The sequence below is a fragment of the Oncorhynchus mykiss genome, chromosome 7 (genome assembly GCF_057628025.1).
Source record: "Oncorhynchus mykiss isolate SJ-2025 chromosome 7, ASM5762802v1, whole genome shotgun sequence".
Classification (NCBI taxonomy): domain Eukaryota; kingdom Metazoa; phylum Chordata; class Actinopteri; order Salmoniformes; family Salmonidae; genus Oncorhynchus; species Oncorhynchus mykiss.
Window position 1 is genome coordinate 3843750 of NC_143028.1, and position 26910 is coordinate 3870659.

At 43.3% G+C, this 26910-nt stretch overlaps 3 protein-coding genes across 3 annotated transcripts; 1 reads left to right on the forward strand and 2 right to left on the reverse strand.

Moving 5' to 3' along the window:
• Positions 1–4: 4 nt before the first annotated feature.
• On the reverse strand, positions 5–9840 carry LOC149982212 (NF-kappa-B inhibitor zeta-like). The gene is made up of 12 exons (XM_090239843.1): positions 9529–9840; positions 7990–8099; positions 7840–7864; positions 7641–7738; positions 6382–6725; positions 5755–5860; positions 5367–5513; positions 3115–3178; positions 2752–2924; positions 2427–2537; positions 1790–1957; positions 5–1213 (listed from the first exon to the last, which is right to left on the reverse strand). The coding sequence occupies exons 1-12, from the start codon at positions 9731–9733 to the stop codon at positions 1160–1162; spliced, it is 1605 nt and encodes a 534-aa protein (XP_090095969.1). The 5' UTR covers positions 9734–9840; the 3' UTR covers positions 5–1159.
• Positions 9841–12645: 2805 nt separating this feature from the next.
• Positions 12646–19815, forward strand: LOC110527230 (polycomb protein eed). The gene is made up of 11 exons (XM_090239846.1): positions 12646–12980; positions 13546–13698; positions 13847–13939; positions 14056–14247; positions 14363–14444; positions 14627–14718; positions 14881–15014; positions 15443–15548; positions 15659–15817; positions 16034–16107; positions 19260–19815. Exons 1-11 carry the CDS (start codon positions 12867–12869, stop codon positions 19384–19386), a joined length of 1326 nt encoding a protein of 441 aa, XP_090095972.1. The 5' UTR covers positions 12646–12866; the 3' UTR covers positions 19387–19815.
• A 260-nt stretch (positions 19816–20075) lies between these two features.
• Positions 20076–26322, reverse strand: ck073 (CK073 protein). The gene is given in 5 exon segments (NM_001165102.2): positions 20076–20306; positions 20558–20676; positions 24759–24910; positions 25152–25389; positions 26132–26322. Coding segments are annotated over 5 exon segments (594 nt in total). The 5' UTR covers positions 26162–26322; the 3' UTR covers positions 20076–20251.
• Between the last annotated feature and the right edge of the window lie 588 nt (positions 26323–26910).

Below are 26910 nucleotides of genomic sequence, written 5' to 3' on the forward strand. Positions count from 1 at the left end.
TTAATCAATTGTATTTATTGTTAACAAATTGTGACAATACATAAAAAATATCCTAGATTTACATTCCAAAAGAGATCAAACAAATTACAAGTCTAGATATTGTACTAACATCTCATCTCCATGGTACAGTATATAATTGAGATGGGTACTAAAGCAAAATATGCACAAACTCAATGACCCGTTATATAGCTTAATTATTTGTGACACTAGCCAACTCATTTATTTTCATTTATTTATAAAGTAAATGAAAATACACATTTAAAATGAATAAAATAAGGCAAGACCCCCATGCTGCCACCGTACCAGAACCTCCAAGAAATTCAAAAATCCTGAGCTCCCGTCTCTTCAGGTTACTGGTATGTGGTCAAGCCCTAGCTACATTACACTGTTACTATGTGGTCAAGCCCTAGCTACATTACACTGTTACTATGTGGTCAAGCACTAGCTACATTACACTGTTACCATGTGGTCAAGCCCTAGCTACATTACACTCTTACTATGTGGTCAAGCCCTAGCTACAATGCACATTCCAGCTCAAGGTGTTTCACACCAGCATTACAGGTGAGTCAACCTGTGACTCAACCCAAAGTGGTTTAGTGGTGAAAACCCCTTCAGGCGTCATTCCTTAAAGCGGCAGTCAGCAGTTGAAACAAAAACAAAGCGTATTCTCTGCCCGTTTCAGTAAAAAGCTGAGGGATGGGGCTAGAGAAAGGTTAACACTCAAATTCATAGGCACGGCTAAGGAGTAACCATCCATGATATCAACATTATAGCTTGAACCATATTTTGAAGCTACTGTTTATAGTGTTTGTTTCCATGTACTTTGTTTATAAACATTGGAGTAAAACAAGCTTATATATTTTGGGTTCTGATGGGGTACGACAGTTGAACTAAGCTCATGATGAATGTATAAGTCATATTTGCCAAGAAACAATGGGTACATATTAATAATTTACAAGTCCAAAAATGGATGTAACAACTGCAGATTGCCCCTTTAAGGTAGACGATCACATGGTTACTTCAAAATACACTACACTGTAGCGAACAACATTCACTGTTTCATTGAAACAACTGACATCTGCCATACATACGATGGCAAATCATTTCTACGTAGACTGGACTGTCTGACTGACAGTGTTTCTGGACAGGAGATTGCATCCTACTGGGCAGCAGACCGGGCCTGGTAGCCTTTCCCCTTCAGGATACGCCGCACCTAAGAGAAACAACCAGAGGCACATTATTACAATACAGTCCCATCTTGTTGAAGTGTGTGTGTTTTGAATGTCTGCCAGTCTAACACGTGAACTTGTGTGTTCTTCCTGTTGTGTTTTTAATGCGTCTCTGTGTTTGCATCTCAGACATACCTTAATAGTAATTGATAAAAGGTTCTCAGTCGACTTGCCTGGTTAAATAATGATTACATGATAGTAAAACAACGACATGGGAATATTCACCTGAAAGATAGATACAAGAACACTTAAATGCTCCCACAGAGGGAGGATTCAACTGTGTGCTGGTATCTTATATTTTTCCAGGCAATGGCATCAACGTAGAACCATGCTGTACTTTTTGTACCTGATTTATGGATGTGCTTACACACTTAGTATTTTTTTCTATCTAGAACCTAAAAAAGGTTCTTCGGCTGTCCCCATACGAAAACCATTTGAAGAACCCTTTTTGGTTCCATGTTTGAACCTTTTTAGTTCCAGGTAGAACCTTTTTGGGTTCCGCGTAGAGCCATTTCTACAGAAGGGGGACACCCGAAGAACCATTTTGGGGCATTATTCACCTGGTCTCCGACGGGCCCTTCAGCCACCAGCTGGGCAGGCTGCTCATTCTCCAGGTTCTTGGAGCTGGGGTCAGCCCCTCTCCTCATCAGCAGTTTCACAGCATCTACCTGAGTCAGGCGACCATGCACAGAACTGGCAAAGTGCAGTGCTGTGTTTCCACTGAATGCCTGGTAGACAGAACTCATGTTAGAGGGTTTAGTTAACTTACCTCCTGATGACCAAAAAACAATGAACAATGGGAACACTGTTTGTCAGCTCAGAATTTGAGCCAGAACGCCGATTTGTTATCATGTACGTTTGTTTTCCAGAGAGAGGCGAGACCTCACCTTGACATTAGGTAATGTAGTAGTATCTCACCTTGACATTAGGTACTGTAGTAGTATCTCACCTTGACATTAGGTACTGGAGCAGTATCTCACCTTGACATTAGGTACTGTAGCAGTATCTCACCTTGACATTAGGTACTGTAGTAGTATCTCACCTTGACATTGGGTACTGTAGCAGTATCTCACCTTGACATTAGGTACTGTAGTAGTATCTCACCTTGACATTAGGTACTGTAGTAGTATCTCACCTTGACATTAGGTACTGTAGTAGTATCTCACCTTGACATTAGGTACTGTAGTAGTATCTCACCTTGACATTGACGATAGACAGAGAGTCTGGCTGGTCGAGGAAGATGCGTAAAAGCTCCACATTGGCCTCCTGAGAAGCCATGTGCAGGGAGGTGCGGCCACTTTTATGATCCTGTTGGAAAAAGACACAAGTACGGTCAGACTGTATGGAATGGCTATGCTGCCAAAGAATGATACGCAAAAATTATAAATGAAAAGATTCTCAACCTCTAGCCTGGTTTCAGATCTGTTTATGATGCCTTGCCAACTCCAATGACCGTAGGAGTTGGAAAGGTTGGAGTTGACAAGGCATCAGACAGATTTGGGGCCAGGCTACTCAAACTCACCTTAGTTGCACAGGAGGCTCCCATGAGGAGCAGTGTGTTGACACACTGCCTCAGTAGCTTCCTTCTCTGCATCAACTCCACCTCCCCAGGGGACTGGGGGGTCGCCGCCATACGGCCCAACTCCTGGACAACCGCATTGTGAGACCGGACCGCTGTCTGAAGAGGAGTTAGGCCTGGAGAGAAAAGCAGGTTGAGGCATTGGGGAGGTAGTATTTATTTTGCCGTTATGACGGTTAAATAATGTTGACTGTCGTAGTTTGCGACTCAGCCTTGGGTTGAGACACAGGTTGCCTCACCTGTTTTATTGTATAGAGGATTATGAGCAATCCTGACAGGTCATAGTTCTGAGCAACTCTGACTCACCATCATAGTTGACTTCTTCCACACTAAGCTCCTGCCCTTTACCCTTCAGAGCTCTATGGATGGTCTACGGGAAGAGAGAGAGTGTGAAGGAAAATGTTAAACAGGGGGATAAAGGGCAGATGGGTATAACAGGAAGAACTTTTGATTTCAATTTAAAACACACACACACACACACACTTGTGTTAAGGTACAACTGTGGAATTAGCTAGTCATGGTAAAACATGTCATCGCTAACGACGACAGTGTCAATGTTTAGTTCTAGAGATCTAAAAGAGATAGTATATGCCAGCCATTCATCAGCAGCGCCTGTTCTTCCTTAATGAATAGTATCCGACAACAAGAACTGTTGTGAGAATCATCCAGGACCAGTTGAGTAACAGATTAATAGGCGTTAATGATTGGGAGGTTTAGCGTGCCATGTTCTGTTGACGGTTAATGTTTGATAGGCTGGGAGTGCATTTGCCGTGACCTTTTATCAGAAGCACATCTGTTGTTAAACCAGTTTTTGAAAGAAAGGGGGATTTTGTCCCAGTGTTGTTTTGAGGAAATGCTCTGTGATTGGCTGGCTGTTATATATGTTATGAGCTGATGAGGAAGTCACTGCCTGTGATCTAACCCGATACAGAACAACTGTTGCTATGGGACAAAAAAACATTCCAACATTCCAAGTCAGGAGGAACATCAAACACAGTGAGACAAAATTCCAATTGAAAGATAAAATCACTGAAAAGGGCACAGTGTATCACAGATAATCAAGATGGCAACGTTTCAGTGAAACCTATAAATCCATTCATTGAGTCATGAGCCAAATTTGCATAGATTCTTATCAAAATGGCATCAGCAAGTTGCTGACAGATCTCTTCTGATTGTGCATACAGCACCAGAGTTCTCTACACTTTTTTTGTTCCATTTGGGCAAGAGCGTGCAGGGGGGAAAATCACCACGCCTTATTTCCATATACTGGAAGCCTAGAACAAATCGACCATTGACAACCAACCTGTGGTTTTACTTCTTGAAACTAGCAGGGGTAAAATACCCTGAAAACCAAGTTTGCACAGTGCAGATGACATACTGTATCAGACTATGTTCAAATCATCTGGTAAAGACATAAAAGGATCGTTGTTCAGGCGATCATAAACCTAGCTTTTCCATTCATACATTAACAAACACAAGGCTCCTGGTAAAAACGTTAACTTTGTTTGCTGTGATTGGCAACCAGTGTTATTAAAAGAGAGAACTCACATCCCTACGGCTCAGTGTTTTCCCTGACTTCTCTTCCAACCACTATTTCCTTCCTCTAGTGCCAAGACGTTGATTAAAGTTGCCAAACCTTATGTATTATAATAATAATAATAACAGAGATTGTGTTCAACAATCATCATGTTTTCAGACCTTTATTCAAACCTTTCATACCATAGTCTCTGTATGATGAGGTATACCCTAGGCAACACAGTGAGTAGGATGTGGTTTCAATGATGGACTCTTCTGACAAAGAGGAACTAAGTCACTGCCTACATTGATAAGGGAAAAATACATCTGGGGTTTTGCCACACAAATCCAGAGGCAGACATGCCAGAACAACGTGATTCAAAAACCAAAGTTTGCAGGCACAACCTTTGCAGTTGTTTTAGTTCAGGTAGTTGATGCAAACTAGCCACTTGTGAAATGCACTCATTAAAAATAACCTCTGATCTCCATATTGCTAGCTACTATTTAGTATTTTATTCAAGCTGATAAAGTAGTGACGTAGGCAGTTCCTCTATACCAAAAGAGTCCATCACTGAAACCAGACCTTAGTCACTGTATTGCTTACACTGGTCTATGTGCATGACACTTCCCTGACTATCTTTAATTTGTATTTATTTCATTTAACTAGGAAAGTCAGTCAGAGAACAAATTCTTATTTTATAATGACGGCCTACCCCGGAAAAAAACTCCCCTAAACCGGATGACGCTGGGCCAATTGTGCGCCGCCCTATAGGACTCCCGATCACGGCCGGTTGTGATACAGCCTGGGATCAAACCAGGGTCTGTAGTGACACCTCTAGCACTGAGATGCAGTGCCTTAGACCGCTGTGCCACTGAGGAGCACTGGGTTATCTAACTGCTAAGGTTGACTGGCTGCAGTGATGCCTCAAACAGAAGTTGTGAAATACAAGTTATAAGGTCAGAACATGACGTGGTCAGATTAAATCCAGAGCCCCTATTCATATCACACTCTTAGTATGTGCCACAGTGGGAAAGTCAAAGACCTGGAGAGTGAGAGCGTGGCCCTTCTCTGCACACACATGCAGAGGGGTGCGGCCCCAGCAGTCAGTGGTGTTGATCTGAGCCCCCTGGGCCAACAGGTCCTGCACTATCAGATGTTGATTGGCTGCAACGCTCAATTGAAGGGCACTCTGGGTACAAAACAAAAGACAAAAAAGATCAAATGTTGAAAATCCTCCTTTTCAGATGATATCCCAGTTGTAATCATAACTGCGCCCTTGTGACCAATTCCAAATCAACCCATAGCCACTAGCTCCTAGGCACTAGTGTGTGTGTGTGTGTGTGTGTGTGTGTGGTGTGTGTGTGTATGTGGCAGAAGTCTCTGGGGCTAGGGGTCCATTTAGAATTGGGCGTGAGAATGTAAATCCTTACCTGGCCATTGTGCTCCTTCATATCCAGCATGCCGACAGTAGCCATCTTGCTGGCCAGCACATAAGCTAGAGCCCTTCTGCCCTGTGCCACAGCTATGTGCAAGAATCTGGCAACACAGAGATAAAAAAAAATCTACACTAAGATAAAAGGGTTCCAAAGGGGTTCTTCAGCTCTCCCCATAGGAGAACTCCCTTTGGTTCCATATAGAACCCTCTGTGGAAAGGGTTCTACATTGAACCCCAAATGGTTCTACTTGGAACCAAAAGTGTTCTATATGGAACCAAAAGGGGTTCATCAAAGGGTTATCCTATTGGGACAACCGAAGAACCCTTTTAGGTTCTAGATAGCAGCTTCTTTCTAAGAGTATAAATGTCTGGCAAGCATAGGTCACATGATGGATTAGAATAGTGTCACTAACATCCTTGTTCCTGGAGAGCTACGGGTTGTGGCAGGTTTGTGTTCAAACACTGTGCAAGGCTGGAACAAAACCCTGCACACCCGTAACTCCCCAGGACCAGAGTTGGAGGCCACTGGGTTAGAAAATTAACTGAGTTGAGTATGCATAGTTGCTTAGATCTACAAAAGGCAAATGTATACAAGGGGTTGATGAATACTACACAAACTGACGTGTCTCCATCATTATCCTGGCTTGTGAGCATCTCGGGGGTGAGCCCTGCCAACTTCTCCTCTTCCTGTCGTATCTGCCATTGAAAGAAGGACGTCGGCTCCCCTTCAGCAAACTGAGCCAATGGCCAAACACCCTTTGGGGTTAGCGGGGCTATGAAAGGCTGGGGGACATAGGAGTTTCCCATTGCTTGTGGCATGTGGGTTTGAGGGTAGAGGGACTGATAGTCGATGAGGCTGAAGTAGTCAGGGAGGGTCTCTTGTGGGGAGGTCTCTGATTTCATGGACTCATATCCAAGTTCCATGAAGTCAATGTCCAGTGTGCTTCCCTCTGGAGGGCTCAGACTCTGGAACAGAAGTGGATGATAAATACTAAAAAGGGATAATACAGATGATACATCCACTTTTGGACTTGTAAATGAACTGTTTGTACCCATTGATTATTTTTTTTAAATGTTTTATATTTAATTAGGCAAGTCAGATAAGAACAAATTCTTATTTACAATGACGGCCTACACCGGCCAAACTCGGACAACACTGGGCCATTTGTGCCCAGCCCTATGGGACTCCCGATTACGTCCGGATGTGATACAGCATGGTTAAACTATCATTTTGATATCATGGATGGTCAGTCCTTACATCCATGGCTCAGTCTATACATTTGAGAGTGGTTACATTTCTCCAGCCCAATCCCTCAGAGGTTTAGAACGAGAACGCTTTGTTATTGTTTCAACCAATGATTGGGATTGCTGCTTTAAGTACATTTCCTGTCATGAAAGGTAAACAATAAGGAAGAAAGATATTTGTAGTTGGATTCCTTCCACTCCAAAACAACAGAGTTTATATGAGACACACATGCAAAACCTAATAATCTATATGCATGATAACATTGCCAAACTGTATTCCTTATTTTGAGTTCTGGAATAGCCCTCAGGGTGGAGGCGGTAACTCAGTCTCACTGGGGTTTACCCGGGGGGAACTAAGCAAGTGAAGTGACATCAGACTACACAGAAAAGGAGAAATGGAATTGGGCTATTGAAGTGGTCGGTCATATCACACAATATATTTTGTAGCTATAACAATGTGACCTGCATGAGAGTTTGTGGTTTTCACTAGTTCTTCATTAGCTAAACCAGAGGAATATCCCTGGATGTATTTAACCTGGGTCTATGAAACCAACCCTAGCCTGAACACCAAGAACCGTGGGAAAAGTTAAAGGAGACTCAATTAAAATAACAGTATAACCCAAAGCATACAATTACCAGGATTGCCTTTGCAGTAGCAAGTCTTTTAGCAGGTGAATCGGTTATCAAGCTGAAGTCCGCAGTCCTCTTATGCCCTTGAAGAAGGGAGGTCAACTCTACACGATAACGAACAAAAAAAACATTTGCACATGATATTATAATGTACAGTATCTACAGTATTTCTGGATAATGTGTGTTGATAAAACGTTAATATTACCTGTGTATTCTCCCTCAGAGTGTTGCTGGACATGAAGAAAAACAGAGATCATGAAAATATGGACAGATGTAAGCTAAATATGTGCACGCTAAACATAATATTTACACAAACTAGCCGAACAATAACATAACATAATTTAATTTAATTTACCTGTACATTTTGGTTGCTAAGGCGCTTCTGCATGATGAGTTCTTTCACTGTATTCTTCACCCGCACACCTTGGAAACGGCCAAAAGACCGCACCTCACTCATGGAACACTCTGCAACAGGTATAAATAGGACCGATGAGAATCTTTGATCCCAAGACAAGTTTGAAATAAACACTAATTTTGATCAGTTTGCTATTGAGGCAAAAGTGGTTGTGTTGAATTAAAGGTACACTCAGCAATTCATAAAATGCTCATTTGCAAAAAGCCATTGATGTATGATATATCTATAGTGGTAGGATACAGTAATACAGTTCCTGGGAACTCTGTCGGCCAAGTTCAAGCACAGGAGCTCAAATACTCAATGTTATTCAATGGGGCGTGGAAGCTACAAAAAGAGGCATGTCCATATAGTTGTTGAAGTTGCTTGATCTGCACAGATGATTAAATCTCATTATGTCTGGAGAACTGTCTCAGAAGTCAGGCTTTATCAACATCAGAATCTCAGGTATTCTAAACAACTCAGAAACACAACCTTCATACTGCAGTGTATGAATAAACATTCTAAAATGGGCAAGACGACCTGGAACGCGACCTCACACTTCCCCTATTTCCACAGCTAGCGGAGCTCATGCCAAATTCACACTGTTATCTACAACCTTCACCAAATGACAGTAACTGTTCACTTTCCTCTGCCATTCAAATAGCATAATGTATCTACCTTGCTCTTCCATTGTACAGTGCTATTATAGGTCTAAATATGATGTTGGGTCTAACCATGATCAGTGGTGTAAAGTGCTTAAGTAAAAATGCTTAAAACCACTTAAGTAGTTTTTGGGGGTATCTGTACTTTTAATATTTTTTGACAACTTTTACTTTACCACATTCCTAAAGAAAATGATGTACTTTTTACTCCATACATTTTCCCTGACAACAAAATGTACTCGTTACATTTGGAATGCTTAGCAGGACAGGAAAATGGTCTAATTCACACACTTCTCAAGAGAACATCCCTAGTCATCCCTACCGCCTCTGATCTAAATGATGTCTATGTGGGAGCGTGCCCCCCGGCTATCCGTACATTTAAAAAAACAAAAAAGTGGTGCCATCTGGTTTGCTTAATATAAGGAATTTGAAATGATTTATACTTAACTATATTTTAGCAATTGCATTTCCTTTTGAAACTTAAGTATATTTAAAACCATATACTTTAAAACTTTTACTCAAATAGGATTTTACTGGGTGACTGACTTTTCTTGAGTGAATTTTCTATGAAGGTATCTTTACTTTTACACAAGTATGACAATTGGGTAATTTTTCCACCACTGCCCATGATCAGTAATCCTCCGTGTCACTAACGCAATGTTCTTTTCCTTGTTCCAGAAGTAGGTTAATAAGGAAGTAACCATTAACTACAATAATTATTTTTTGATAATATAAAGTAGCCAGCCTATCATTATTAACACAATAGTCTGCTTAGAGGAAAAATAACAACAATTACAAATATGTATATTGATTTCTAAAAGTGAGGGTTTTGTTTTACCGTTCGTGGCACTGTCTGCAGTTGGCGGAGTCGGGCTCCCAACCTTACCCCAGCCATCAAACTCGTTTGGCGCACAGAGAGAGTTGTTGATCTCCGTTGCAGGTGAGGTATCCTGGTAAAAAGACCCCAAATACACGGGGCTCGTTACAACAGTCCCTGGATGCACAAGATTCAGGCCGTTCTCGATAATTCTGTCGATGATCATGTTGCGCTCAGAGCTAGATCACTATGTATGCACTATCAAGAGTTCTAATGGAGTTTGTTCCCGTTTGGATCATGTGACTACTGTACCTTCAGAAGCGCACAAAAGCGAGTGCGCTTGCATCCTACTTGAATTACGCATTGGGCGCGTTCCAGATCTGCCCGAGGACGTTCTACAAAAGTAGCCTATACCGGAACAGAGCAAAGAAAACAATCTTTATTGTCCATTTTCACAGAAGTGGGATCAAAGTCACCATCCCACCTCTGACACCAGTGTATACAACAAGTGTATCACAAGCATGTAGGCTAGACCAAAGAAACCATTGAAAAAATGGTCAGTTCAACTTAAATACAATTGTATTGGTCACATGCACCGAATACAACAGGTGTAGACTTTACAGTGAAATGCTTACTTACGAGTCCATTCCCAGCCGTGCAGATAAAAAGTAAGACACATTTTTGCGAAATAAAAAAGGAAAGAGTAAAACAATATTGAGGCTGTATACAAGGAGTACCAGTATGGAGTCAATGTGCCGGGGTACGAGGTAGTTGAGGGAAATGAGGTAATACAGTATGTACCTGTGGGTAAGGGTAAAAGTGACTAGGCAATCGGGATATATAAACAGTAAACAGTAGCAGCAGCATATGTGAAGTGTGAACGTGTGTCTATGTGTGTGTGGCGTCAAAATGCGTGTGTGTGTGTGTGTGTGTGTGTGTGTGTGTGTGTGTGTGTGTGTGAGTGAGTTGGAGTGTCAGTCTAGTATGTGAACATGTGGGTAGAGTATAGTGAGTGTGCGTAGAGCCAGTGCAAGGGAGTCAGTGCAAAACAATGAAGATAAATAAATAATAAAGGGGCCAATGTAAATAGTCTGGGTAGCCATTTGATGAACTGTTCAGCAGTCGTATGGCTTGGGGGTAGAAGCTGTTCAGGAGCCTTTTGGTCAGACTTGGCGCTCCGCTACCGCTTGCCGTGTGGTAGTAGAGAGAACAGTCTATACCTTAGGTGGTTGGAGTCTTTGACTATTACTAGGGCCTTCCTCTGACACCGCCTGGTATAGAGGTCCAGGATGGCAGGGAGTTCGGCCCCAGTGAGGTACTGGGCCTTATGCACTTCCCTCTGTAGTGCCTTGCAGTCGGATGCCGAGCAGTTGCTATAACAAGAGGGGATGCAGCCAGTCAAGATGCCCTCAGATCCTCTTTAAGGATCTGAGGGCCCATGCCAAATCTTTTCGGCCTCCTGAGGGGGAAGAGGCATTGTTGTGGCCTCTTCACAACTGTGTTGGTGTGTTTGGACCATGATAGGTCCTTAGTGATGTGGACACCGAGGAACTTGAAGCTCTCGACCCGCTCCACTACAGCCCCGTCGATGTGAATGGGGCGTGTTCGGCCCTTAATTTCATGTAGTCCACGATAAGCTCCTTTGTCTTGCCCACATTGCCAGGTCTCTGACCACCTCCCTATAGGCTGTCTCACCGTCGTCGGTGATTAGACCTACCACCGTTGCGTCGTCGGCAATCTTAATGATGGTGTTGGAGTTATGCACGGCCACACAGTCATGGATGAACAGGGAGTACAGGAGGCGACTGAGCACGCACTCCAGACCCTCGTGTTGAGAGTCAGTGTGGTGGATGTATTGTTGCCTACCCTCACATCCTGGGGGCGACCCGTCAGGAAGACCAGCATCCAGTTGCAGAGGCAGGTGTTCAGTCCCAGGGTCCTTAGTTTAGTGGTGAGCTAGGAGGGAAATATGGTGTTGAACGCTGAGCTGTTGTCAATAAACAGCATTCTCACGTAGGTGTTCCTTTTGTCCAAGTGGGAAAGGGCAGTGTGGAGTGCAATAGAGATTGCGTTATCTGTGGATCTGTTGGGGCGGTATGTGAATTGGAGTGAGTCCAGGGTTTCCTGGATGGTGGTATTGATATGGGCCATGACCAGCCTTTCAAAGCATTTCAGGGCTACGGATGTGAGTGCTACGGGCCTGGTGTTCTTAGGCACAGGGACTATGGTGGTTTGCTTGAAACGTGTACGTAAAACCCTCACAAACTTTTACAGATGCACAATTGAGAGCATCCTGTCGGGCTGTATCGCCGCCTGGTACGGCAACTGCACCGCCCGCAACCGCAGGGCTCTCCAGAGGGTGGTGCAGTCTGTCCAACACATCACTGGGGGGAAGCTACCTGCTCTCCAGGACACCTACAGCACCCGATGTCATAGGAAGGCCAAAAAGATAATCAAGGACAACAACCAACCGAGCCACTGCCTGTTCACACCGCTATCATCCAGAAGGCGAGGTCAGTACAGGTGCATCAAAGCTGAGAACGAGAGACTGAAAAACAGCTTCTATCTCAAGGCAATCAGACTGCTAAACAGCAATCACTAGCACATTAGAGGCTGCTGCCCTATATACATAGACTTGAAATCACTGGCCACTTTAATAATGGAACACTTGTTACATTAATAATGTTTACATATCTTGCATTACTCATCTCATATGTATATACTGTATTCTATCCTATTCTACTGTATCTTAGTCTATGCCGCTCTGACATTGCTTGTCCAAATATTTATATATTCTTAATTCCATTCCTTTACTTTAGATTCTGTTATTGTTAGATATTACTTGTTAGATATTACTGCACTATTAGAGCTAGAAACACACGCGTTTCGCTACACCCGCAATAACATCTGCTAAACACGTGTATGTGACAAATACATTTTGATTTGATTTAATACAAACGGGGTCAGACAGAGGTTGAAAATGTCAGTGAAGTATGTGTCCTTGTAATCCGTCTAGCCCTGCAGCCTTGTGAATGTTAACTTGTTTAACCTTTTACTGCAGTGGGCTAAATCAAGGCTACCTGTCGCCCCAACACAGTGACCATGTATGTATGGTCACTTGGTTCCGGTCTACTTAATTAACGGGTGTCTCCCATAGACACCAATGCAATAGCAGGTGGGTCTGGTCTACTTAGTTCATTGGCTTTTATTGAACTAGGAAAAAACGGAGAGCGGGGTATATTGCCTCCTCTTCCGTCTCTGGCTTGACTGGGACTTTTATTGTGAAGACCAAAGGACATAAAAGACCCGGAAGTTATTCTCCGCGGTCGCGCTATGATTGAATCTGAGAAGCACAGAAGATGAGGGAGAACATGTCCGAGACCCCTACCGAAGCGGGAAAGGAGATGCCGACAAAAAAGCAGAAGCTGAGCAGTGATGAAAACAGTAATCCCGATCTCTCTGCAGATGAGAATGTAAATTCGATTTTGTTCTGTTTGTATCGGCGCGGACATGAAAAATGGTTAGCTAATGTTAGCCTAACTTTTCATAGCTAGCAAGCTAACTAGCAAGCGACTGGTAGTTGATTTTGGAGTTCGTGATGATAGCTGGGCCTTTCCCTTTGTTTCAACTAGGTCTAGATTTTTATTTATTTAGCTATAGATACCTAGTTAACGTTAGTTGTGGTTATTTCCCTTTCAAACATTCCAGAACAGGAAATAAGAAAACGATCATTCAACGAGCAAGGGATTCGAGGCAACACTGCAAAGGGCCTCCACCTAAAATAGCTAGCTGGCTAGTTATGCTCTCTAGGTAGTGTTAGCTATCAAGCTATGGACCCTTCTGGGATTGTCCAAGTAGATAATCATTAGCCAGTTGTCAGTTTAGTTTTTCTAGTCTATCTCAAGCCCCTCATGGTAGGCCATCCCACTTCTGACACCAGTGTAGTCAAAAACAGGGGGTGCAGAACATCCATTGCAGGTTGCAAACGCATCAACCACAACCAACCCCATCTCATGTTGCTATAATTTGTGTTTGTAGGATGATGCTGTCAGCGTTGAGAGTGGGACCAATGTGGAGCGTCCAGACACACCCACCAACACAGCCAACGCTCCAGGCAGGAAGAGCTGGGGCAAGGGCAAGTGGAAATCAAAGAAGTGCAAATACTCCTTCAAGTGCGTCAACAGCCTCAGGGTGAGCCCATCTTATCAATAATATTTCCAACTGCAGACATGTCACATCTTATCAATAGGCCTAATTTTAACACTGATTTTGAAGTCACAGGGCTACCTCATCACCTTGACCATGAGCTCAACTCATAATTAACTTGTTATTTACACAGGAGGACCATGGCCAGCCATTATTTGGGGTCCAGTTCAACTGGCACAGTAAAGAAGGGGACCCGCTGGTGTTTGCTACAGTTGGGAGCAACAGAGTAAGTCTCTTTGGCATCACATAAACCATGTTGAAAGTGTAATAGCCAACACATGTAAAATACAGACTCATGTGCCACCTGTCACTGCTGACTATGTGATGTCCTTAATTTACCAGGTAACCCTGTACGAGTGCCATTCCCAAGGAGAGATCCGACTCCTGCAGTCATACGTGGATGCCGATGCAGATGAGAACTTCTACACCTGCGCCTGGACCTTTGACACCAGTACAAGCCATCCCCTCCTGGCCGTGGCGGGGTCACGTGGCATCATTCGGGTCATCAACCACATCACCATGCAGTGTATCAAGGTGGGTCAATTTCCAAGTAGTTGTATCCGATACACCAGGGATGGAATTTACATTTCTGCATAAGGGAGGGATTAGTTGTGCCATCTCTGAATAGTTTTGTTGTTTTTTAATGCAGCACTATGTTGGTCACGGGAACGCCATCAACGAGCTCAAGTTCCACCCCAGAGACCCCAACCTCCTGCTATCCGTCAGCAAAGGTAGAACAACTAGACACCATAGCTAGGACTTCATATTTTCTCGACTGACCTGACTTTTTGAGAACTAAACGATTTACATTTAGGAATGATTTCTAATCTGTATGTATTTACATCATTAACAGAATGACTTGACATAAAATGGACTGTGTGAATATCTCATCAGCTTTGTGTTTTGCCTTTAGACCACGCCCTTCGTCTGTGGAACATCCAAACAGACACACTGGTGGCCATCTTTGGAGGTGTAGAGGGACATAGAGATGAGGTCCTCAGTGCAGTGAGTACACGACCACAACCATCTCTTATTGGCTTTCTTGATCAATAGGAGTCAGGGATTTCTATGTGTATGTGACCATTGAAAATGGCGATACAATATGGAACACACAAAAAAAGAAATGAGAGATGAATGATATAATAATGAAAAATGTCTCTGCGCCAGGACTTTGACCTGCTTGGTGAGAAGATCATGTCGTGTGGAATGGACCACTCTCTGAAGCTCTGGACGATCAACTCAGAGAGGATGCAGAAAGCCATTCACGGGTCCTATGAATACAACCCTTCCAAGACAAACAGGTGAACATATTGGTTGTGGGCAACAAACGTATGTGTATTCCCATTTATATATTTCAGTCATTCAGCAGACTTTTATACACAACACAGCGCGTTCAAATAACAGGGCTGAACAATTGCATATTAGGAAAATAGTACAGTGTTGCCAGGATACAGTCAGAATCTCACATCTTTTATTTAACCTTTATTTAACTAGGCAAGTCAGTTAAGAACAAATTATTGATTACAATGACGGTGTAGGAACAGTGGGTTAACTGCCTTGTTCAGGGGCAGAACGACAGATTTTTACCTTGTCAACTCGGGGATTCGATCTAGCACCCTTTCGGTTACTGGCCCAACGCTCTAGCCACTAGGCTACCTGATGCCCCGAACTGTTGATTTTCAACTTGAAAATGTTTGCTCCTTTAACCGATGATTCTGTCTTCTTACAGGCCATGGGTCTCTCAGAAGATCCACTTCCCTGACTTCTCTACCAGAGACATCCACAGGAACTATGTGGACTGCGTACGCTGGCTGGGAGATCTGATTTTATCCAAGGTAAGACTGTGAGAATCTTTTTGTTCAAACATTCTGTTATTAGGTTGTGGATCCCATTGTGACCCTCATAACCCGACTCCTTTGGTCTGTTCCTCCCCTGACCTGACCAGTCGTGTGAGAACGCTATCGTGTGTTGGAAACCAGGGAAGATGGAGGACGATATTGACCGCATCAAACCAAACGAGTCCAACGTGACAATCCTGGGTCGCTTCGACTACAGCCAGTGTGACATCTGGTACATGCGTTTCTCCATGGACTTCTGGCAGAAGGTAGAGATGATATTTCCCCTTCCGTTGTCTGTGGCTTTGTGGAATCCCTTATCTGCTACTGTTCATCCCAGTATTGTAAGCAAACAGTGGTTTGGTGTCGGAACTTTCTAACTAAATAGATGCAAGTTTGTTGTTTAACATTAAACATAAAGTATAGTATTGTCTCCACGTAGGAAGTTGTTTGACTATTGAAGTAACACATGTCTTGTCCTACAGATGTTGGCTCTGGGAAACCAAGTGGGGAAACTGTACGTGTGGGACCTTGAGGTAGAGGACCCCCACAAAGCAAAGTAAGAGTCCGTAGGGAAACTGTACGTGTGGGACCTTGAGGTAGAGGACCCCCACAAAGCAAAGTAAGAGTCCGTAGGGAAACTGTACGTGTGGGACCTTGAAGTAGAGGACCCCCACAAAGCAAAGTAAGAGTCTGTAGGGAAACTGTACGTGTGGGACCTTGAGGTAGAGGACCCCCACAAAGCAAAGTAAGAGTCTGTAGGGAAACTGTACGTGTGGGACCTTGAGGTAGAGGACCCCCACAAAGCAAAGTAAGAGTCCGTAGGGAAACTGTACGTGTGGGACCTTGAGGTAGAGGACCCCCACAAAGCAAAGTAAGAGTCCGTAGGGAAACTGTACGTGTGGGACCTTGAGGTAGAGGACCCCCACAAAGCAAAGTAAGAGTCCGTAGGGAAACTGTACGTGTGGGACCTTGAGGTAGAGGACCCCCACAAAGCAAAGTAAGAGTCCGTAGGGAAACTGTACGTGTGGGACCTTGAGGTAGAGGACCCCCACAAAGCAAAGTAAGAGTCTGTAGGGAAACTGTACGTGTGGGACCTTGAGGTAGAGGACCCCCACAAAGCAAAGTAAGAGTCTGTAGGGAAACTGTACGTGTGGGACCTTGAGGTAGAGGACCCCCACAAAGCAAAGTAAGAGTCCGTAGGGAAACTGTACGTGTGGGACCTTGAGGTAGAGGACCCCACAAAGCAAAGTAAGAGTCTGTAGGGAAACTGTACGTGTGGGACCTTGAGGTAGAGGACCCCCACAAAGCAAAGTAAGAGTCTGTAGGGAAACTGTACGTGTGGGACCTTGAAGTAGAGGACCCCCACAAAGCAAAGTTAGAGTCCGTAGGGAAACTGTACGTGTGGGACCTTGAGGTAGAGGACCCCCACAAAGCAAAGTAAGAGTCCGTAGGGAAACTGTACGTGTGGGACCTTGAGGTAGAGGACCCCCACAAAGCAAAGTAAGAGTCTGTAGGGAAACTGTACGTGTGGGACCTTGAGGTAGAGGACCCCCACAAAGCAAAGTAAGAGTCTGTAGGGAAACTGTACGTGTGGGACCTTGAAGTAGAGGACCCCCACAAAGCAAAGTAAGAGTCTGTAGGGAAACTGTACGTGTGGGACCTTGAAGTAGAGGACCCCCACAAAGCAAAGTAAGAGTCTGTAGGGAAACTGTACGTGTGGGACCTTGAAGTAGAGGACCCCCACAAAGCAAAGTAAGAGTCTGTAGGGAAACTGTACGTGTGGGACCTTGAAGTAGAGGACCCCCACAAAGCAAAGTAAGAGTCTGTAGGGAAACTGTACGTGTGGGACCTTGAAGTAGAGGACCCCCACAACTACTTTGTGAAAGATCATCAATACAGTATGTTAACAATCTGTCATTTAGCCTAATTATATAGGGTAACATTTGTATTTTTGCCTAAATAGACATATCCAAACCTAATCATTTTTCATGGTCATAAACAGTAACTGGTAATGTTGTATAGTTTAGAAAGGTCTGGAACTAGCCTTTCTGGTAAATGTTGTTATAACTTTCCGAGGTGTACTCTCTTTTTAGAACACAAGTACATGGTACAAATATGAACAAACAAATTCTAAACGACTTAGTATAAGATTTCCCATTTCTTAACCGTGAAATAAATATGATCTAAATGTCCACTGAGCAGCACAGAGACACCATTCACATGGGTGCAGACTCGTTACAACTTCTGTCTGTGACCAAGAGAACGCAGTCTTTCAATTCTATGAAATTATTTAGTGTTTTATTTATTTTGAAAGCTCTAAATCCGTCTGAGAATTTCACAGCGAGATGAAACCACAACGGCTGGACTCAGACTGTCATATGCCATTTCCCAGGCTCACTTGTTCAGAGGAAATCGATTCTTTGTCTGGATTGGCCAGAGAATGTGACACATCACTCCCTATGAACATGAAGTGTCACGTTTCAGACCCCACAAGTCCGCGCCGCTGAGAGAGTGGAAACAGAGAGCAGACAAAATGGGTCTTTGTGCCACTTTAAGGCACAGGACACTATGGCGTTCAGAGGGCTTTGTACACCAAAATGTCGGTCAGAACCAGTCCAGAACCGCTCAGTCCCCCCATACAGGGGACTTAACATCTAAGAGGTTTTAAACCAAATGTTTCAAATGAGAATTAGACGGGTCTGATGCTGAGAAAGGACATGTTTGCCTACTTTACCCATATTTAATTTTTTACAAAAGAAATTGCTAAAAAGTTCACTTCTGAAAACACCAAGAATTGAAAGGACCCGGAAAGTTAAGAGTTAACCTCCCACCAATACACCTCACCTAAGCAGTGGTCCATGCCTAGATGGTAGACTGCCTGAGAGAAGTGAAGGCCAGTAGAGCACCACTCTCCTTGTTATGTATCATATCCCAGGGCTGTGACAGAGACCTCACAGAATAATGAGACAGATATTTCAGGGGATGTATAAATGTGAAGCATCCGCTTGGCGTTTCCATTCACTACCAAATATGGTAGTGAGAGAAAGCCAAGTGGCCGGCAGAGGGAGATGCTGCAGCAAGATGGATTTTGTCCGACATTCTGCAAATGTGTCGTTTTCAACAGTTTGTCCTCAATACAGTTCTGTTCCCAAAGCTGCAGTCTGTTACGAACAGAGTGGACTACATTTTAAAGACTTTACCCTTTGCTAAAGTAAAAAAAAAAAAAGGCATTGTTTAAAAGGAGTGCAAAGGCAAATTGAGATATTGCACATGTGCACTTCAAAGTAGGCGTTCACTAACAGCGATATGCAAATATATACTACAACGCGCCAATAGGATCTTGCAAGCTCATGCTTGGCCCTGCCCAGCCCCTTGCTTGGCCCTGCCCAGCCCCTTGCTTGGCCCTGCCCAGCCCCTTGCTTGGCTCTGCCCAGCCCCTTGCTTGGCCCTGCCCAGCCCCTTGCTTGGCCCTGCCCAGCCCCTTGCTTGGCTCTGCCCAGCCCCTTGCTTGGCCCTGCCCAGCCCCTTGCTTGGCCCTGCCCAGCCCCTTGCTTGGCCCTGCCCAGCCCCTTGCTTGGCTCTGCCCACTGACTCATTTGTTCTCATTTGAAATGACGGGCGGTGGTCTCTTAGTTTAGTTATAATAATCTTCGGAGACACTGTCTTTCTGTTTCACCAAATACATTCTAACCTGGCTCTCTGTTTCAGGTGCACCATCCTCACCCTCCCAAGATGCACCTCTGCCATCAGACAGACCAGCTTCAGCCGTGACAGCAGTATCCTGATTGCAGTCTGTGACGACGCCTCTATCTGGCGCTGGGACCGCCTGCGATGAAGACAACATTGGCAACGAGCAACCTATTCTATTATGACGGACCAGTCACTTTGCTGTCAAGAACCAGAAACATTTTCCAGGTACACGTTTTCTGTGTATAGTCTGCATCAGATCTGTCCAATGGAGGTGTTGTTTAACATCTCAGGAACCACTCCCAACATAACGGTGCTACAGGTCTGCACAGAAAAGTGTGTCTGGAACCCACCAATTATTTCCCTTTTTGTTTCCCTTCTCCGGGTTATACTTATACCAGCCCATCCTTATTAAATCCATGAGGGGGGTGAAAAGGTGTGCAATTTGGGGAGAAGGGTGGAGAATCAGACTACAACCCTGGAGCCCTTCAAGCTTTCTCCCCCCTTCTTGCTATTTAGTTCCCCTTTGCTTACTATTCACTTTTTAATGGGCTTTAATAAATGCTATTTTTCTAAAGGCTTCTTGTCTCATTCCGAGGTACTGAAGCTTGAAAACTCTAAGTAAATATATGGTCCGCTAAGCCCAGGCCATCTGAATGCATGGAGAACATGAGTAGCGGGACAGTTTGGGTGTTGGCCTTTTCGTTAACTGCCCCAAAAGTGCATCTCATGCACTAGCAATGAACGTTTTCAACATGAAAATAAATGAAGCATCTAGGATCCGCTTGTATAGGCAAGCTAAATATGTATGGAATAAAGTAGTGGTGAAAAGAGAATTTTAAGAAACGTTTAATATTTGACAAAACATGTAGTAATTGTTGCTATAAAACAATCTTTTCGTCTTCTGTGGAGGACCATTCCTGGACATTCTGGAACAGAAAATGAAGTCTTTGGTCTTCTCTGTCCATGCCCCTTTATCATGGTTTTTAACACTGTGGTATCGTTGAGACAACTCAAGTCTTCCAGAAATTAGGGTTTTGAGCCATGCGCCTCTGGAAGTTCTCATACCTGGGGAGAAATATCAGAGGAGCACATGACTTTATGCTTTTGATTTAGGAAGCACATTCAGATCGTTTGCAGTGTCCATGCTTAACTGACTGATTGAGAAATTCCTCAAATGTTAGTTTCCTTGTAGCCAGCCCAATAACCACAGGTTCCACAAACGTGGGTCAGGTAAATTTAAAATAATTGATTGGGTTAATTCAAGCAGCTGTTTAAATGGTCTGACTTTGAATATGAGCAACAGGGAATCATTTTACCATTTGAGGATGGAACTGGCAGGGATGAACATTTCTGAGGGGTTTGGAGTCATCTGCGACTGGGAAACGGCAAAAGACGAGGAGAAATTATACAAACTGTCCAGCATCTTCTGAGTGAACTGAGGAGAGAGAGTTGAGTTGGTCAGCTGAGTGTGTAGGTGTTCTTTAGCAACATCAAAATAAAAGTCCTGCACATGTGCCATATGTGGACAAAAAAGGAATAACTTGTGGGGATGTATTTTGACACGAGGTAAGCAAAGAGGAAGTGGGTCTACAATAGACCCATGTTTGAGAAGTCTCCTTTAGATATGGTCTCAAATACCCCCTGTCATAATGATCAACTGTTCTGCCCACTGACTGTTTGTGCAACCTAATACAATTGAACACAATGCTAGTGTGCCTGTAGAAAGTATACCCCCCCCCCCCTTGGATTTCTTCCCATTGTGTTAAAGTGTTAGAGATTCATGAAAAATAAGTGCCAATATACCTTAATTAGTTAGAAACACCTTCGCAGCGATTACAGCTGTGAGTCTTCTTGGGTAAGTCTGAGCTTTGTACACCTGCATTGTGCAATATTTGCTCCTTTTCAAAATTCAAGCTCTGTCAAGGTGTTGGGGATCATGGCTAGACAGTAAGTCTTGCCATAGATTGTCTAGCAGATTTAAGTCAACTGTAACTTGGCCACTCAGGAACATTCAGTCTTCTTGGTAAGAAACTCCAGTGTAGATTTGGCCTTGTGTTGCAGGTTGTCCTGCTGAAATGTGAATTCCTCTCCCAGTGTGTGGTATAAAGCAGACTGAAGCAGGTTTTCCTCTAGGATTTTGCCTGTGCTTAGCTCCATCCTGTTTCTTTTCATCCTGAAATACTCCCCAGTCTTTGCTGATGTCAATCGTTCCATGATGCAGCCACCACCATGCTGGAAGATGAGGCAGCTACTCAGTGATGTATCAGATTTGCCAAAAAGTGTTTCCTTTCCAGTATTTAGTGCTTTGTCACATACATATGTATGTTTTGGAATCTTCTGTGTATTTGTATTCTTTTCACTCTAATTTAGGTCATGGGATCACTACAATGTTGTTGATCCGTCCTCAGTTCTCTCCCATCACAGCCATTGAACTCTGTAGCGGTTTTAAAAATCAGCAATGGCCTCATGGTGAAGTCACTGAGCAGTTTCCTTCCTGTCCTGCAGCTCAGTTCAGAAGGACGACTGCATCTTTGATGTATCTGGGTGGTTTAATACAGTGGTTCCCAAACGTTTAATAGTCCCGTACCCCTTCAAACATTCAACCTCCAGCTGCGTACCCCCTCTAGCACCAGGGTCAGCGTGCTCTCAAATGTTGTTTTTTGCCATCATTGTAAGCTCGTGGGAAGTGACAAAGAGCTCTTATAGGACCAGGGCACAAATAATATAATTTCTCTTTATTTAACCATCTTACATATCAAATTGTGAATAACTCACCACAGGTTAATGAGAAGGGTGTGCTTGAAAGGATGGACATAACTCTGCAATGTTGGGTTGTATTGGAGAGAGTTTGTCTTAAATCATTTCCCACGCATAGTCTGCCAGTATTTAGTTTTCATGCTAGTGAGGGCCGAGAATCCACTCTCACATAGGTACGTGGTTGCAAAGGGCCGAGTCTTAAGTGCGATTTTCTAGGGCAGGATACTCTGAGCGCAGGCTTCTGATAACATTTTCACTGAACCACATGAATGCAATTTCAATGAGACTCTCTTGTTCAGATATCGGTAAGTGGATTGGAGGCAGGGCATGAAAGGGATAACGAATCCAGTCGTTTGTGTCATCTGTTTCGGGGAAAGTACCTGTGTATTTGCGTACCCAACTCACTCAGGTGATTCGTTATATCACATTTGACATTGTCCGGAAGCTTGAGTTCATTTGCACACAAATCATACAATGATGGAAAGACCTGTGTGTTGTCCATGTTAATGCAGACAGAGAAGATATCCAACTTCTTAATCAGAGCTTAAATTTTGTCCCGCACATTGAATATAGTTGCGGAGAGTCCCTGTAATCCTAGATTCAGATCATTCAGGCGAGGATTTAAATCACCCAGATAGGTCAGTCGTGTGACAAACTCGTCATCATGCTAGCAGTCAGACAAGTGAAAATTATGGTCAGAAAATAACTACGCTTGTCTCTCAATTAAAAAAACATGTCAATACTTTGCCCCTTGAAAACCAGCGCACTTCTGTATGTTGTAAAAGCGTTCCATGGTCGCTGCCCATTTCATTGCATAATGCAGAAAATACACGAGTTCAGAGGCCTTGCTTTAACAAAGTTAACCATTGTCACTGTGGTGTCCAAAACGTCTTTCAAGCTGTCAGGCATTCCCTTGCCAGCAAGAGCCTCTCGGTAGATGCTGTAGTGTACCCAAGTGGCATCGGGAGCAACTGCTTGCACACGCGTTACCACTCCACTATGTCTCGCTGTCATGGCTTTTTCTCCATCAGTACAGATAAACACATCTTGACCACCAAAGTCCATTTGATGTCGCAAAACTGTCCAGCACTTAAAAAATATCCTCTCCTGGTTTCCAGAAGAGGATGTCTTCCTTAATTGACCCCCCATAAATATAACGGACATGTGCCAGGCCCGCCACGTCTGTTGTCTCATCCAGCTGTAACACATATTCACTGGCTTGTATGCAAAGCAGTAATGGTTTCAAAACATCTCCTGCCATGTCACTGATGAAGTCATTGTCTGTATAGTTTTTTGGATCTTTTCCCCCAGCATTGTTCCAGCCATATCCGCTGCAGCATGAATAATTAAGTCCTCCACAATAGTATGGTGCTTGCCTGGCCTAGCCACTCGGTAGCTCACCATATAAGACGCTTCTGGCCCCTTATTAATGGTATCTGTTGTCTGTCGTCTAATGTCTGCGTAAGAGTTAAGGTTTACTTTTGCACATATAACACACTGTGGCTGAGGGAAGGCACTACTCCCAATAAGTGAACCCCAAATCAATGTAGTTATCATCATATTTGCACCTCTTCGATGGTCCAATGTCCCTGTCTGTTCGGTGCTTTCCCGGGTAAGTTGTCAGTAGCTCTTCGGCTGCATCAGATTCACATCCATGCTAGCTGGTCTAACAACAAATGTAGAATTACTGATGCTAGCATTGGATGTGCTCGTGGAAGCAGACCAACTTGTTGTTGACAGGTGCAGGTGTAGTACTGCTGGTAGTAACAGTAGAGCTGGTATGTGTCTATGGACACGGGCCTTTTTTAAATTTGACCATTTATCCATTTTCCAGCAAACGGAATGAGCAGCAGCTATGTTTGGCTACATATGGACCATTAGTGGAATTCCCGCGAGAGAGTAATGTCAATTATTTGACTAGGCTATCTGTATTTGACAGTGTTGTTATTTCACTAAACGCTAGATGGTTTATTTTTATTTTTGGCAGTGAAGAGAGGCTACTCAGGTAAGAGAAAAAAAACACCCAAATGTACAGCCCTGTTGGAAAATATAAATGGACTGTTTTTAAAAATGTGAAATCACATTTTTATTTGGTGTACCCCCGATGGCATTGCACGTACGTACCCGTTTGGGAATACCTGGTTTAATACATCATCCACAGCATAATTAACTTGATCATGTTTAAAGAGATATTCAATATCTGATTTGTTATTATTACCCATCTCCCAATCACTGCCCTTTGAGGCTTTCGAAAAAACTACTTGGTCTTTGTAGTTTAATCTGTGCTTGAAATTCAATACATGACTGAGGGACCTTACAGATATATGTATGAGGGACAGAGGAAGGTGTAGTCCTTAAAAACAATGTAAACCGTGTGAGTCCATATAACTTATGTGATATGTTAAACCAAGTTTGACTTCTGGACTAATTTAGGCTTGCCTAAACAAAGGGGTGAATACATATGCAACAACTATAGTTTAGTTATGTTTGTTGTTTTTTTACACGTGTAGAATTTTATTTTCACTGACAGTATTTTGTGTAGCTCAATTACAAAAAAATACAATGAAATCTATCACTTTAAAAGCAAGGTGAAAAAAGTTGAAGGGGGTGTAGACTTTCCATAGGCACTGTAAATACACCCGTGTTGCTGGTACACAGCAATCAAACCAAGCAGCTTGAGTATTGACTCGTATACATATTATCAAAGGAAGGTTACTTTCACTGGTTATGTTCACTGCAAAGCACCCATAATGCTCTAACCTGCATAAAGGAGTCAACAGCGCACACAGTGGCACCTGATACAGGCGTCTGCTGGACCAGCTGCTCCAAAGGCTCAATAGACACACCAACTTGGGCCACGGAGGCAAGCCGAGGTACTGTCATAACTCCAAATGGATGCTCTCCACCCTCACCTATAGGAAGACAGCAGAAACACCAATGGTGTAACTTTTGCTCAACAGTTTACCCACCTTTTGCCAGAAAATGCATTGAAAGAAGAGGAAGGGTTCTTTTTTTCCCACCAAAACTGGCGATCACAGTTTACCCACCTATTGTTTTACCACTACAGCACTAAAACACACATACTGAAAAAACACCTTGTGACAACTACTAATGAAAGACGGGCTTTATTAAATACATTTGAATGATACTCACCTGGTTTTAATTGAGATATTTTAAAGATGGCACTTGGTTTGTCGTTGGTGATGAAACCCAGGAGCTGCCAGACCTGCCCACCGACAGGGTCCGGGAAGGAGAAGTAGACGGCTCCACCCATCCCCGCAGGGAAAGGCACTGTGCCCAACATGAACACCACTACATGGTTCACATTCTCATAGTCTGGTAGGTTGAAGACAAACTTGTCACCAGCAACCTGCTGGGCGTCAGTCTGGACCTAAAAGACAATTGTGACCTCTACTTGAGCTGGAGTTATTTCAAGAGGTACTTTTCATTTAATTAAAGGCACAATCTGTTTCTGTATTTCAGCAGTTTGACCCTGCCATTTTTTTGGTCAACTGATAATTGGGGTAGGTAGGGACCAGTGGAGGCTGGTGGGAGGAGCTGTAGGAGGATGGACTCAATGGATGGAATGGAATAAATGGAACGGAGTCAAACTTGGTTTCCATATGTTTGATACCGTTCCACGAATTCCATTCCAGCCATTACACATTACAATGAGCTTGTCCACATAGCTCCTCCCACCCGCCTCTGGTAGGGACATCATGATGTATCTCTTTTGGGACTCTTACATTCATAGACAGCCATGCTTGCAAGTCCATGTACCCTGTCATGGTAGTAGGAAACATACTTTGAAGCTATACATTTTCTGTTTAGAATGACACCCCAAAACAACAAACATGAGTACAATTTGGGTTATGATACTAGCTAACTACGGTAAGAAAAGTTGTACAAGCTAAACAATGTACACAAAACCTCTCTCTGTTTAGCTCATATCATAGAGCATTTATAACTAGCTATATTGTTCAAGAATCAATGGGTATATGTAGCCTACGAGTAGAAATGACCAGTGAGCAGCCGGGAATACAATAACACATTGTTCATTCATACCAAATGTGTAGTTAGCTGTCATTTCAGTCCCAAGTTAGCTTGCTGCCGTTAGCAAGTTCCATACTTACCAATCTACCAGCAACCAAACATCCAAACATTGTAATGTCCTTGGTTTACTTTATATTTCGGTCAAGATGACTGTCTTACACTTTGTCGATAGCACCAGCTGAGTCCATTTCACAAAACTCCCGAGAAAGTTAGCTAGCTAACTCCAATGTTTAGTTACGTGTGTATGTTCTGCTTTAGACCACGTGTAAACGAGAACTTCCGGTTTGATTGACGTTTCAAAATAAAAGCAACCAGAAAGAAAGTGATCAAATGCTCATTAGAATGTGATAGAACGCTTGCGTGGTTCTAATAGGGAGGCTGTTTGTTTAAGAAGGAAAAAAAACATACAAAAAGAAAGCGCCAGAAAAAACAAATGTCTATAATCTAAGATAAATTGTATTGTGATGGGACTGCAGAAAAAATACATCATGTGGGTCCATGGAAGTATGAAAACAGAAATACTTAGTTCCGTGTAACCAACATAAGTGATACAATCCCAAAAGATCCATCCTATATCTCTCCCACAACTCTCCAGCCTTTACTTGCAGGTTTATATTTGGAATTGAAGGAGCATTCAGTAAGAGTCAGTCAAAGGCTTCATTGTGTGGCCTATAAACCCGAGGATCTGTTCAAATCACTGATGCATGGCTCGGAGGAGAATGTTAGGGTAAATGTGAGCTGTTCGTCAAGGTCTGTGACCTCTGAGTCTTCTATATTCTTGGTTGGCTTGGAATTAATCCACATTTTAAACAACTGCCATGGAAGTCATGAGAATTCACCTATTATTGGCTTATTGGTC